The sequence below is a fragment of the Pseudomyrmex gracilis genome, unplaced genomic scaffold (assembly GCF_002006095.1).
Source record: "Pseudomyrmex gracilis isolate BER0280 unplaced genomic scaffold, ASM200609v1 scaffold_3, whole genome shotgun sequence".
In the NCBI taxonomy this organism is placed as follows: Eukaryota; Metazoa; Arthropoda; class Insecta; order Hymenoptera; family Formicidae; genus Pseudomyrmex; species Pseudomyrmex gracilis.
In genome coordinates this window covers 1,822,102-1,836,358 of record NW_018020587.1, presented here as the reverse complement: position 1 = coordinate 1,836,358, position 14,257 = coordinate 1,822,102, and the positions used below count along the sequence as shown (strand labels likewise).

At 41.7% G+C, this 14,257-nt stretch overlaps 2 protein-coding genes across 2 annotated transcripts; one reads left to right on the top strand and one right to left on the bottom strand.

Moving 5' to 3' along the window:
- Positions 1-1,273: 1,273 nt before the first annotated feature.
- LOC109855384 (cuticle protein 2-like) lies at positions 1,274-2,317 on the bottom strand. Its single transcript, XM_020429595.1, has 2 exons — positions 2,211-2,317; positions 1,274-1,816 (listed from the first exon to the last, which is right to left on the bottom strand). The coding sequence occupies exons 1-2, from the start codon at positions 2,220-2,222 to the stop codon at positions 1,355-1,357; spliced, it is 474 nt and encodes a 157-aa protein (XP_020285184.1). The 5' UTR covers positions 2,223-2,317; the 3' UTR covers positions 1,274-1,354.
- A 3,178-nt stretch (positions 2,318-5,495) lies between these two features.
- On the top strand, positions 5,496-7,834 carry LOC109855082. The gene is made up of 4 exons (XM_020428922.1): positions 5,496-5,625; positions 6,218-6,811; positions 6,928-7,075; positions 7,537-7,834. Exons 1-4 carry the CDS (start codon positions 5,611-5,613, stop codon positions 7,770-7,772), a joined length of 993 nt encoding a protein of 330 aa, XP_020284511.1. The 5' UTR covers positions 5,496-5,610; the 3' UTR covers positions 7,773-7,834.
- The last annotated feature ends 6,423 nt before the right edge of the window (positions 7,835-14,257 follow it).

Here is a 14,257-nt window from a genome sequence, read left to right as displayed (position 1 = left end):
GTTATCCTCGCGATCCCGTCGCAAGATACGAAAAGTGGTTCCCCCCGTGCACAACGATGTTTTTCTCTGTTACACTTTTTCTCTGTTACCCGGGATTAGGACAATTGCGCGACTCGGTGAAAATGTAGCGAAATATTCTCGATGCGTATGTAATCGCGCGCGTGTGTAACATGCGAGAAAGCGAGCGCGGCGACGATCTGTTTTTTTCGACAGTGCCTCGCGAAAAAACAGATCGTCGTCGAGCGCGCGCCAAGACGTTACGCAGAAAATCGAACGTCAAGTTTGACCCAAATGATCAGCCATCCGAGAAACGATCGAAAATTGTGCGCAACAAGCGTGCCATTGTTAGCGGATCATATGTCGTTATTATTGACGAGAAGATTACGTGTAACTTATGCGCGATGTCAGAGAAAGTGTTTGATGTAACGTTGTCAACCACACAGTCGCAGAACTCCGGTAATTTCGAGCATCACAATTTCGACTTCTCTTTTATAATAAATCTTCAAAAGATTCTTCCACCGATGACGTTTCCCCGATCTTGAGAGACTGCGCAAATCATAGAATGTCTATCCCTAAGAGAAAGAGAAATATTTTTTGTCTCTTGCTAGTCGGTCGCTAGACTGGAAGAAGAAAATAATTTTTCGAATTTTTTAGAACAAGTCTCATTCGCTCCAAGTTACGGAAATTTCATTGTATCACGTGTTGAGAAATTTGACAATTCAAATGATGAATCTCGAAAATCGAGCGCGGAAAAAGTTTTGCCAGTCATCACGTGACCGGCAGAAAAATTGTTGAGTCTACTGATTCGTTTGTTTCGTCAACAAAACGAAAATCTCAATAACAAATTTTTCTTGCCGGTCAAATAGTAACTAATTTCTCTTGCAAATACTTTTTTTTCGTGAGCGATAATAATTTTCACAATTAATGATTCTATTTGTCTAAATTGTAGAAGTTTCGTAGTTAGTTTCAAAATGATTCGAACGATTGCGAAGTTTCGCATTGTGTGACGCAAATATACGCTTACGAGACGCACGCCTGACAGAGCGCAATCCTCTCGCACTCATTGCAAACTACGTTGCGTTTCCTCTGGGACGATACAAGTTTCTCTCTCTTCGCGACTAGGGAATCCGATTTGAGGAGAAAGTTAAAAAATGTTCGCGTGTGTGTAAATTCTGTCAAACTTCAATTATTGCGTAAAGTATACACTAACTTCTTTGTCCAATTTTCTGCTCGGAGGCGAAACGAAATGTTTGAGAAGAATCACGCTCAGAGGTACAAGATTGCTTTGATTTATTTACAATTCGACATAAAAGGCAGGATTTTAATACAAATATTGATCAATAAAGATGCAAAGTTAATGAAGATAGTATTGAAGAAGTGGCGCTTCGTGGTTGAAGACGACGACCGGTTGGGAGACCAGTTTCGCGGCTTCGTGGTCGATCCTGTCGTTGATGTGAGCCGCCGCATGTTCCGCCTTGGCGAGTGCTACCTCCGGCGTGTCGATCACGCGACCGTCAGGACCGATCGGTGCGCCGGGGATTAAGTTTGTCGCGATCGGTTGCACCAGCGTCTTGCCGATCACGGCGGCTGGCGCCGCGTAGGCGATCACGTGCGAATAATCGGCCGATCGGGCGGCTTCCTGAGCCAGAGTGATCTTCTCGTTGATGTGAGCGGCCGCATGTTCGGCCTTGGCCAACGCAACTTCCGGAGTGTCCACCACTCGACCGTCCGGGCCGAGCGGAGCCGCGGGTACCAATTTCGAGTAGATCACCAGCGGCTGAGCGAACGCGCATGCCAGAACGGCAGAGAAAACGATCTGCAAAAGAGTAGCGCGATTGCGGAAATGTACGTTCTACGTATCGACGCAATGAAACGCGCACAGATATTTAGTATAATATTTTGTACATTTCATATATTTCAATATCTAAAACAATTTTTTTCCGAGAAGATGGTACCACGATTTAAAAAAATAAAATATATTCCATAAACGGAGATTTTAAAATAAAAAAATACTATATTACTGCTGACGTGAAAAACTGTATTACGATTGCATGTAAAAAATAACAAACTCAGAACTAACTCTTTCGCTATCTTAAAAAAATTTTATATACGCTCTACTTAGATGTTCAACCTCGAGCACGAAAAAAAAAAAATCAACAAGATGTCTAATTATTTATTTAGGCACTCTTGGACTTCCGATCGATACTCACGAAGAGCCTCATGGCGAACGGATATTGCTCCTTAGCTCCTTAGCGCTGCCGAAGAGTCAGTACTCGCCAAGGTGCCGGGATTAACTGTCTTGCACCACCCCGTCCCGGACGGCTTTATATATCCCATGGCAAAAAGGCTTTGCGCCAAACGACGCGATATCAGAATGTGTCCATCGCGACGTACGCGTCCACAGCATTGGGCACCGCCCAATAAGAATCGTCAGGTCTGACATTGACTTGTGTACGTTTCACTCCCGTTCGCGTAACCACAAATTGCGTCGCATTTCTCGATTCTCTCCCAGCATTCTCACCCAAATCGGGGGCTCCCCCTCGATTCTAAAACGGTCGGACCTGCGTAAAAGAGATCGATCGAGCTCGCAATTCGTTACATTCACTTTTTGTTTGTTTGTTTTATTTTTTTTTTTTTTAATGTCGCTTGCCTGTCGGCAATTTTTTTTCCGCTTCGCAGTTGATCGCTGACGCAAACTGTTTAATTCTTTGTTTTCGAAAGAGCTTGTTAATCATTTCCGACGCAAAAAAATAACCTTCAGTTTTTTTATGTTGTATTTACAATTTATTGATGTGTGCGACACATATTTTTATATACTTTTTTTAAAATAATTTTCTATTAATGTTACGTTTTTAATCTTGCAAATTTCAAAAGTGTTTTAAGCCATCTCATGAGATCGCGTATATAAATTCGAGAGTTTTTCAATTTAATGTTTTGGTACGTCGCGCATTTTCTCAATTTTTTTACATTCTCAAAATTGTTCAGTTTTCTTTTACTGGCCGAAGAAGTGTATCTCCTGAAATTTAAGTATAATACTCATTCGAAAGCCTCTTAATAATGCAACGAGCGAAAACAGATCGGTGAATCGATCCTCGACGCGCTAATGAAGGATTAAGTAACACGCCACGGGCGGAGGCGGGCGGGCGAGCGAGTGAACGCAGACATTCTTACCCAATTCGAGAAAAATAAAAAGTAACAATACGCGCCCTCTCTAGCGCGGTGATTACGCGATCCGACGCCTTCATCCGCGGCCTTCACACGTCGCAGGCGCGACCTTCTCGATCACGGCCGACTTAGGTGGAGAAATGTGTAAACGGGATCGGGTGTCTTCCCGGCCTCGTGAAAGAAAGAAAAGACGGAAAGAAAATCCGTTTCCGTCCCACCCCGCTAATCACCCTAAGCCGTTGTATGACAAGCTCTCGCTTTACAAAACAGGCTTACCTTGCTCGGCGAAACGGAAGTAGCCGACCGCACGCAGCTTTTCTAGATCTCCTCAGCTATAGTTCTGGATTCTCTCTCTCGCGTCCCCTATCGATTGTCCCATTACGTGATCGGGATCTCGCGCTATAAAGGAGGCAGCGACGCCGTGTGCATCTCGAGTGCATCCCGTGACTTGTTTTAACGCTGCTCTACTCAACATCCGTTAACTTCCGGTAAAGCATCGCGAGAGATGACGTGCTTCGTGATCGTGCTGCTCGGACTGACGAGCCTGGTCTCGGCCAGATCAGCTTACCTGTCAGTACCTTTGACGTACGCAACACCCCTGACACTTGGCGCGCAAATAACTACCGACGACGTGTCGAACAGTCCGGAAGTCGCGAGAAGGGACAGAGTAAACCTGGTGAACCAAGACGCTGCAAGTTCGGCCGAATCTCAAGTCCAGCAAGAACCTTCGAGAGGACGACGACCGGCCGGTGAAAATGCACCTCTCGGCGCGGACGGCAGAGTCGTGGACACGCCGGAAGTCGCAGCCGCGAGAGCAGCGCACGCGGCCGCCCACGTCAATGAGAAGATCAAGCTCGCGGACGAGGCTGCGAAATCCGGCGACGGACGTCAGGATTCGTCGAAGAAAACGAATGGCAACGAGGAAGGCGCGCCCGAAGCTACGCTCGGTCCAGACGGAAGAGTTCAGGACACGCCGGAAGTCGCGGCCGCGAGAGCCGCTCACGTAGCCGCACATGTCAACGAGAAGATCAAATTGGCGCAGGAGGCTGTGAGAACCAACGACGCGCTGGCGCGAGTTGCGAGCGGTTCTGTGGTGCCGCTGGTACTCGGCAACGGCGTCGTCGCCGCCCTGGTGCCGATCGAAGCCAGACCGGACGTGGAAGCAGCTGAGCGCGACGATCAAAATCTGGCGAACGACGCCCCGGCAAAGACGTCCGTCGACGCTCTGGCAGTCGCCGGCCCGGGTATCGCTTACGGCAGATTGGTTTACTGAGAGATTCTTCGCACCGATGGGGGGAAGATCTCGGGGGAAAGGATACGGTTTTTCTGCACGCCAGGAACAGGAACAGAATAATCTTTATTCATTTACTTCTTGCTTGCAAACTTCTATCACTTTTAATCAAAACAATTACAAATGTATCTTCTACTACTTCTACAAAAATAAATGATGTATACGTAAAACTGTATTGTAGAAATTATTTATTTTATTTAAAAGTAATTAAAAAATTTCAGAGCGCAGTCGCGTGTCCTCGATCAGGATATAAATTATTTTTGATTTGTTTAAAACGCACACACACGTTATGCATAAGTTGATATTTGCTCGTCGAGAGAAAAAGCGCATTATATATTTTCTTCAAGCGCAATAAACAATGCAAAATTAGTTACGGAGGAAAAATTCGAAGAGAATTAAATAAAACAAAAAAAAAAAAAAATTAAAACTTGTCACACAAATTAATATTTTGTAGAAATTGTAGAAACTAACGCGCTGTGCAAGAATCGAATGTTATGTACCTCACGAACGTAATTCACCCTATTCTTGCAAATAGTCGCGTTTACGCTATTCGACTCGTCTCGAGCGAAACGCACAGCGACGATAAAAGTGTCACGTATTTCACGGCAGTCACCGAGTAAAATTCTCGCGCAGGACGACTCGAACGATTCTCTTCTCTAAGGTCACGGAATCTTTCGATTTCGCATCCCTAAGCGATCGGCGCGCCGGCGCCGATTTTTCTCGCGAAAACCTAGTCGAAATGTAACCAGGCGATAAATTAAAATTTTGCGGCGCGCATTCTCTTTCTCTCGCGCGATCCCACCCTCCTCCGCGATAACGATCGCCGTTGTCGTCGGCGACGCGCGATATTATGTGCGCGACCCTGAGAACCGACGCCGTTCGCGGTCATAATCCCGGACGGATCCCGGAAAAATGCCGGCGATCGGTGGAAACCATCGCGCGAGCCGGTTTCCGAACGACCTCGACTGGGTACTCGCGTGACCAGTTTTCGCCCGGTCCTCCCGGCGACTTCGCGAATTTCATCGCGCGATTCGCCGGGAAGAGGAAGAGGAACGCGTCAATCGCGCGATTGCGCGTGCAACCGCGTTCGTATATAAAGTGTCCTGATACCGTGTCGAAACGAGGATACTGTCTGTCGTCCACATACGATCGCCATGAAGAGTGTATCCGTAAGTGTTTCTCTCGCCTCACCTGCGATTCCGTCGTTCGTTCGCGTGGGAGGATCGCGAGATCTCTCGCGTTTGATCTACCCTCCACCCCTCGCTTTGTCGGTCTTTGCGTGGGCTTTCAATAGCTTGGGATTATTCTCCGCGGAAAGATCGAGACCGTAACGTAATATCGTCGCGGATTGAGTTGGTTGAGTCTCTTGGCAAAGTTTTGCTATTTAAAAATTCTATTCTTCCAGACGGTTATATATATAGCAACAAGAGAGTAAGTCTTATATTTGCTCTTTTATTTAGTTTTTGTATCTGTGTATTAAAAATTATAACGCATTGATGTTTATTTTTCAATTTTTGTTCAAAATTAAAAAATTTGCAGAGAAATCGATACTTTATTTGTTTGATACGAACGAATTGATATTACAAAGAAACAAAGGAGGCACGAGAATTTTGAAGAATAATACGAGCCTTGCTGGTGTAATATCACCCGGCAATATTAAATTCGCAATCTTAAGCGTCGCTACTCGCAAGCCCGACAGATCGTCGCAAGATCGTGGCGAATTGTGCAAACCGTAAGCTGATCTGATACACGCATTTTCAGCTTTTGCTCGTTCACTGTCTGATCGCCATCGGCTTTGCGAAGCCGCCGGTGTTTCTCGGCTATCAGGACAGTCTGGGCCAGTACAGTTTCGGCTACAGCGCACCTGGATCGGCCAGATCGGAGGTCAGAACGTCCAACGGTGCGACCAGAGGCGCTTACAGCTACGTAGACGAAACCGGCGTCATACAAACCGCGCAGTACGTCGCCGACGACTATGGATTTCGAGTGATCGCGACGAACCTGCCGCAGGCGCCGCTTCCGGTCCAGGACACGCCGGAGGTAATGGCCGCGCGGCACGAACATCTCCAGGCTCTGGAACAGGCGAGGAGAAGGTCGGATCAGGAGGAGGAGATCCGGGAGAATCAGGAAAATGCGCAAGAAAGAAAGATCGAGGGAAGTCAGAGCAATGTCGTTCTTGATCAAAACCAATTGACGCTTAAATCTGCGGAAACGCCGCTGAAAGAAGATCGGAATAAATTGAAGAACGAGGGAAGAGTCGAGTCGATGGAAGACAACGAGGAGACACTGCAAGCGATCGCGTCGAGAAGTGGCGTTGCCAGTAAGGAAGGCGAAAAGCCGCAGAATACTCTCGAGGTACGTTTACAAAAACAAAAAAAATATTCGATTTGTTAAAATTGAGAAATAAAAGTTTTCAAGTTATGTTTCGAGATTTCTCATCACGACGCTCGTAAAAAAATTCTGATCAACAGGAATCCTCCGGAAAAGTGACGCAGCAAATTATCAGCGGCGCAAACGTCCAAGGGAATTCATTAATTCCCTCGCTGCCGATCTTTCGAATCTCTTACGGAAGCCACGAGATCGAACCTACCGTCATACCGCAGTCATCGATCACTCAAGGTCAGAATTCTAATTTAACCGCTCGCTCCCCGTTTTGATTACACCAGATATCAGATTTCTTGTTATCAAGTTTGAGCTGTTTTATGTCCCGCAACAAGTCCTCGTGTAAATATTCGAATTATTCCATCAACTTTCGACTATTTATAACGCGAAGGACTTTAAATGTGTGAAGTGGTGTATTAAAATTAATTTTTTTATCGAAAAATATTCAACGCCGCCGAGAGATCGTTTCTTTCACTTTCGTCGTACTTCGAAGGTCGTCGAATTTCCGGGGCCGAGGACCGCCTGAGGTCGTCCTATACCGATCGCAACCGGTTCGCAAACTTTTTTGTGTAGTGCGAGATAAATGTTGCACAAAAACAAAAATTGGATAACATAGAGGCGGTAAAGTGCGAGACGATTTTCGTGAACGGAATTAATAAAAATTAATTCCTTTGCCCTTTTTTTTCTTCTTTCTTCAGGTGCTTCTGGTCCGATCACGCCAGCGTCGACGGGCTTGAAAAGCGAAAGAATTCTCTTCTCGCAGAGACAAGCAACAACGCCGGAAAAGCAACCAGCGAGTGACGAGGAAACTCGAAACGTCAACGCTTTGATCTCGCCGTCGACCTTAATTCCTTTGAGACGCTCGCAACCGAGCGTTATCGGATACGTGTCACCGACGGCGTCGTTCCACTACGTCACCTACAACGTTCTGTAAAAATGCACGCACATCACATGTAAAATAATAAATAAGAGATTTCGAATCGTTCGCACAATAAAGCTGCGCTTGGGGGTTTTTCTTGCTGCGTTTGTCAAGATATTTTTATTCTTCTTTACAAAATAATGCAGGATGTTTGTCGGACAATACAACGGAGTAGTACGCGATATATATATATATATATAATCGATACTGAGGATAAGGACAATCAAAATCAGCATCGGTGGTCGTCGCCGTCGTCGTCGTCGTCGCCGCCGTCACCGCCGCCATCGTTACCTGTCACTCTAACACCAGAAAAACACTTATCGATGTAAAAAATAAATGTCGACTGTAAATGGGTCACTAAATATCTATAAAAAAACAAACTGCAATGCCTTACAATTAATGATAATAATAATAATAGTAATGAGAACCTAATGGAATGAAGAACAATGTGAGATATTCAAAAAACGATACGCGACGTAATCACAAAATACATTACATTATATAACAGCCGTTGCATAGACGATATGTCAGTGTTGGAACAAATTATTCTAATTATACTTTTTTTTTTTTTTTTTTGTTTGTGTTTAGGAGATTTTCAGACAAGACGATTTACAAGAAAATACCTCGCGCGCGCTTCAAAATTTCTCTCAATCGAGTCAACTTCAAGTCCTCAACTTTGCCTCGACCTACTTTGATTAAATTAATCAGCAGAGCGGCTGGCGATTCGAGGGCAACATCTCGTTTTGAAAAACGCAAAAGTTGTTGCAAGTTAACGACAAATCCAAAAATAATGTACAAGTTTTGCGTGGCGCTTTGATTTCTCTGTGTACTATACTGGCTTGGATTTTTGAAATCTGCATCGAGAAGAGAAGCGTCATATAGTTACATTGTTGCAAGACGCGAGATCGCACAATGACGATTCGTTATCACGGCCGTAACCAATTTTTTTTACAATCGTAACACCTATTAGCTCTCGTCCGCAATTAATTTGAATAACGGCCGATCTCGATGTGCGTTGCAATTATACTCGCTTCTCTCCGACTTGTCAAGCGAATAATCGCAGCGATTCGATAATACTGATTGTGTAATCCGTGTGAAACGAAACGCTATTGACAAGGTTGTCAAAACGAATCGAATTTCGTCGTGCGACAAATACTATCAGCTATATATAATAACGAGAATATAATTAATGATATATAATCGCTCCGAGACAAACAGAAAAATCCAACATTAGTCTCGCAAAGAAAAAGAGTTGTTGAACGACGAGTTTAATTGATTTTACTCAAATAATATGCACCTCCGCACGCCTCGCCACGTTGCTTTGTTTTTTTTTCTTTCTCTCTCTCTCTCTCTCTTTCTCTCTCTCTATACATAACATTCTCTTTTACATATATATTTATATATATAAATCTAAATTTTTAATATGTATTTATATATAATGTTCAATATTTATATATAACACACTTGTTCTAGAGACGTCAAACGCATTGACTTCGAAGCTCGGATGATCGATAACCTCCGATCCTCGTCGCGCGTACTCTTCTCTCTTTCTCTTTTTTTTTTTTTATTTTTTTTTATTTTTTATTTACTATCTGCTCATCACACATCTGCGCTCTACTTGTTCCTTTTTCTTCTCCCTTGATATCCGCTGCCGATGGATCAACAGCCGCGCATATACCGAACGTGTTGTTGAACTCTAACATTACGCGAGTGTTGTCTCGGATATACTTTTTTTTTTTTTTTATACTTGTAATTTATTTTTTACTTTTTTTTTTTAAATTATATAGGAGACATATATCTTTCGAAGTATTCGTTCAATACTTGGCCGATACATATTTGTACCTGTGGACGCTGTGATTTGCTGTGTAATGCATTCCGTTAATTATCAACGCAAACGCAGACCTCAAAGCCGCGCCGTTCGATAAAATTCGCGAGAGAACAAAAAAGCCCGCTCAAGAAATGCCCTGCGAAGAGCGAATTGTATCGGCTCGCGCGGCTTCGAGAGGACACCTTTTTTTTTTTTATTATTTTATTAGAGACTCTTTTTTTTCACGACTTTAACGTTTAATTAGCGCGAGTTATAATAAATTATCCTCTCTCTCTTTCTCTCTGAAAAACGAAATACATAGAATTTATACAGACGCGAAACAACGCGAGGATTCCGTCGCGCTTACACAGCATAACAATCGGGAACATTCTTGTTTTAGTTTGCGAAAGATAAAGAGTATTCACTTAACGTTACGTGAGCAATATTGAAACAATATTTCTCCAAACAATTTTCCCATCCTGTATGTCGAGTGACGAACTCTTTTTTTTTTTTTTTTTTTGTCGCGACAGTCAGCCTCGAGACAAGGTAAAATCTCTGTCGATCTTCTCTCTACGGACGTTATCGCAAGTTGAAAGAAAATTTCGCGGATAAGCAATCCTGGAAAGAAAGATCTCTTTAACTCGATTTTTCTTCTTCGGATTTCTCTCGATCGCGGCGATAGTTTTTTTTTTTTTCTAAATTGTGGGCGGTATATTTCTCAAGTGTTCAACGAAAATCCACAACAATCGGGCCGACGTGTGCGCGGACGTGAATGAAATATACACACATGGATCGCGATCGCGAATTAAAAATCGTCGCCGATCTCTCCTCGGAAATGATTCTCGCGTCTCATCTCGTTTTCGGTCCCGCGCGATTTTTCATATCTTATAAAAATCTGACGATTTGATTTATGGCGAATTTCTATACGAGAAAGTCCATTAAGTCGATCTTGAGAGACTGGTCTTTATTTTTTTTTTTTTTTTGCATGGAAAAGCGACGCGCAACGCGGCCCGTCAAGTGTCCCATAATATTTTCTTCTCTGTCTCACTCTTTCGTTAAACTTCATCTCGCGAAACTACTTGACTTACCTGGCAACGATAAAATTTATTACTTAATGTTTCTCTATGGTAGTTTGCTATCATTAATCTTCTCCGCATATAACGTGTGTATATACGTATGCACTGTGTAACTGTATTTGTGACTGCGTGTGCTTATCTTGGGTCCGTTTTTTATTTTGTAAGGTGTCCATCCCGCTGTACCACGGGCCTCTCTCATCTCTTCTGACTTATTTTATTAATTGTAACGCGTCGACAATTTTCGATTGACTATGGTCGAAAGGCGTGCGTGTCCCGTCGCACGTTACTTTGTGAACAATTGACACTTCGTACTTGGTTTCTAAAAAACCTTAATCGTACCTATAGGCGGCTCGCTTTCTCATGTGTATGTGTTTGTGTGTATGTTGTTTTTTTTTCTCACTCTCATTCTCGCCCGTTCTCGCTCTCGTTAAAATTCTTCTTCGTCATTCGTGCGGAAACATACATCGTCGGATGGGTTTTCTTGTCGTTGCACGAGGCAGGAACGCGCGCACGTGCAAGCTTGACAAACAATCTCTTGTCGAGAGAAAAAAAGAAAATTGACGTTGCGCAGAAAACATTGTTGTTACATCGGATTTTTTTTTTTTTTTTTTTTTAGAGAGACGATATCGACAATGTGTAAATTAATTGTTGACAAACAACAGCGTATACAATTAATCGCTACGCTCATTATCGGCGTTAAAAACGTTTCAATGGAAAATACTGTTGATAAATACCTTGTCGTTATTCTCATCGTGCGTTTCGAGAAATATCACGCACACGCGTAAAATACTTTGTCCACAATAATACTGTTTCTTCGTCTGCATTGAAAATTAAGAACAAAAAAAGACAAGTGTCACACAACTAAATCGAGGGATGACAAATTAAGAAAAATTACGCGTTCCGTCGTGAATAATATTAATTGCTGTCGCGATTTAATAAAATTGGTTAATCGACTTGTGTCAAGTTTCAGAATGCACTCTCGAGAACAACATTTTCTCATCAGACCGCCAAACAAATTACAGTATATGTGTGTGCTCTTGTATATTTAATTTACTTTAAATCTATACTTCGTCTATTAGTCATTAGTGTTTTCTTTTTTGCCGCAAGTTCTCGTCTTCTACTTCTGATTTTGGGGGAGAACCATTGAAGTACAGGAATTGTTTTTTTTTTGTTTTTTTTTTTTTGTTTTTTTTTATATACATATATACTTTGTATATATAATATATATATTTCGCGATCGCGCGCTATCTGCTATGTGTGATATAATTATTTTTTATCTAGTATACCGACCGATGCGTTTCCTCAATGTTGGATTGTGGATTTTGAAACGTCAACGCGTTGAACGTTGACCCAAACACACGTCTGAGGAAGACGGACCTCGGATCTCCTCCGCTTTCTCGAGAAAAAAATTGAGTCGGTCTCTCTCAAGAGCCACCCAGCGGTTCGTCTCCCGCAGCGCGCGAATACATTTCTTTTTTTTTTTATTTTTTAAAATTTTTTTAAGGTAGTTGTTTCCCTTCGTAGAGATAAAGCGCATATAATCTGAATATATATCCTTAAATCCTCTCTCCTCTTATCGCTTATATTATACATATTATTAATAACACGAAACCCTCGCGCGATGGCTCAACCACGCGCGCATCCACCGCCACGTACGGATGGACTTTAACGAGCAATTTAACCTGTTTGTTTGTCTTTTTTTTTTTTTTTTAATTAGACCGTTTGTTTCTGAAGAAATCAACAAGAGGGGTAAACTTCGCGTGCGGACTTTGAATCCTCAACTCTTCTACTAACGTGTTCTGAACGTATGCGTGTACATACACATGTATATATGCTGTTTCTGAATGTCGTGGCGCGTGTTTTTGATGAATTTGTGTCTCGTGTGGCACACCGATGTATACAGAGAGAACAGCGTCATGCAGGAGAAAGATATATTTCGTCCAGAAAAAATCGAAGAAAGAGTAAAAACATCGGTTGCATGTTGTCATTCTTGTTTCGACGTTACGCGTGTGTGTGTGGCATTGAATTAATTTTTTCACATCTTACAATGACATGTGTACATATATATAAAGATATAAAAAGATATTCATCAACATATAATAAAAACACATGAAGTTGGTTATATTTGCTAAGAAACAATTTATTTTCATGCATAGCACACAAGTATATTGCCATCGAGCCAATAGCGACAACAGGTAGTGCCTCAGTGAGTGTGTCCACGTGCTGAAAAGATCAAGTTTCCAGTGACAGCAATAGTAGTAGTAATAGTAGAATTATAGTAATAGTGGTAGTATAGTAGTGGTGGTAGTAGTAATAGTAGTATAGTAGTAGTAATACTAGTAGTAGTAGTAGTAGTAGTAGTAGTAGTAGGCCGTTTGAAGTAGATGGCGAAGGGAAGACGACGACAGGCAGTAGCATAGCGATAGTTTCGACGATCAGTTTTTCAGCTGGAAGAAAAGTCATCAAAAGTCAGAAGGGAAGAAAGAGAAAGTGCGAAGTAGATCCGAAAGAGAGTCAAGTTTCGCAAGAAACAATTCACCAATTCGAAAAAAACTGCTGAAATAGAAAAAAAAGTGTCTCTTCGATCACATTCGACTGTTATTCGATTATTCTAAGTAAGTGAATTACATGTTTGATTAAAATATATAAACTTACAAAAAAAAAAAAAAAAAAAAAAAAAAACAGAATCTCTTCAAAAGATCGAAAACTACACAGTATAAAAATGCGTATAATAGATACGTTATATGCTTTTGTATAAAAGTTACCACAGTAAAAATCACAATTATCACAGCGACATGAGATGACGTTATTTTCTCAATAAAAAAGAAACAAGTTAAAAAGAAGTTTGCATATCACCAAATTCGATTAGATTGTATATACGTAAGTAAAGAAGAGAGGAAAGGGGGTATAGTATACATATATATACATTGAGATAAGAGTGTGTATATATATATAGCATGTATATAGTATACAGACAGATGTAAGAACTACATAGATATACGGAACGCTAGAGGTACAAGTAGAACATGATATATGGAATACGAAATTATAGAGTGCCAACGTATACTAAACTTAAGTTATGCAGCTATGTTGTTGTTGTTGTTTTTTTTTTTTTTTTTTTTTATCGACAATACAAAAACGTTAGTTAAACGGTAATGGTCAAGCTCGTCAGAGATGTGAACGCGCGACGTCCATCCTCGAGATGAGACAAATTCAACCGCGCCCTCAACCGCGCTCATCCTTTCCGAGAATATATAATTCCTCTGTCATCAAGAGATATGCATCTTCTGTTATCATAATTACATACATATATTTATTATTTACATTAAGCAGTCTGCAACAACGCGCAGTTAAACAACCGTTTGTTTCGAGTGTGCACACTTTTTTAATATATTTATATATATTTATTATTAGCTATATTCTTTAATTACTTCATCATTGATTAAGGGATTTTAGATATATATATATATGTATGTATATATATATATATACATATATATATAATCTTTCATCTTCAATTTTGATATATTAATAAGGATAAACAGCAATACACTCGATATACATAGAGCTTTTCGCAAGGAACGTGGATGGACGTCGAGAGAACGAGATCCCTGGCG

What these genes read in the sequence shown, in the direction of transcription:
- LOC109855082 (XM_020428922.1), top strand. An exon ending in AGCCGCAGAATACTCTCGAG is followed by an intron (nt 6,812 to 6,927) that starts GTACGTTTACAA and finishes TCTGATCAACAG; the next exon opens with GAATCCTCCGGAAAAGTGAC. An exon ending in GCAGTCATCGATCACTCAAG is followed by an intron (nt 7,076 to 7,536) that starts GTCAGAATTCTA and finishes TTCTTTCTTCAG; the next exon opens with GTGCTTCTGGTCCGATCACG.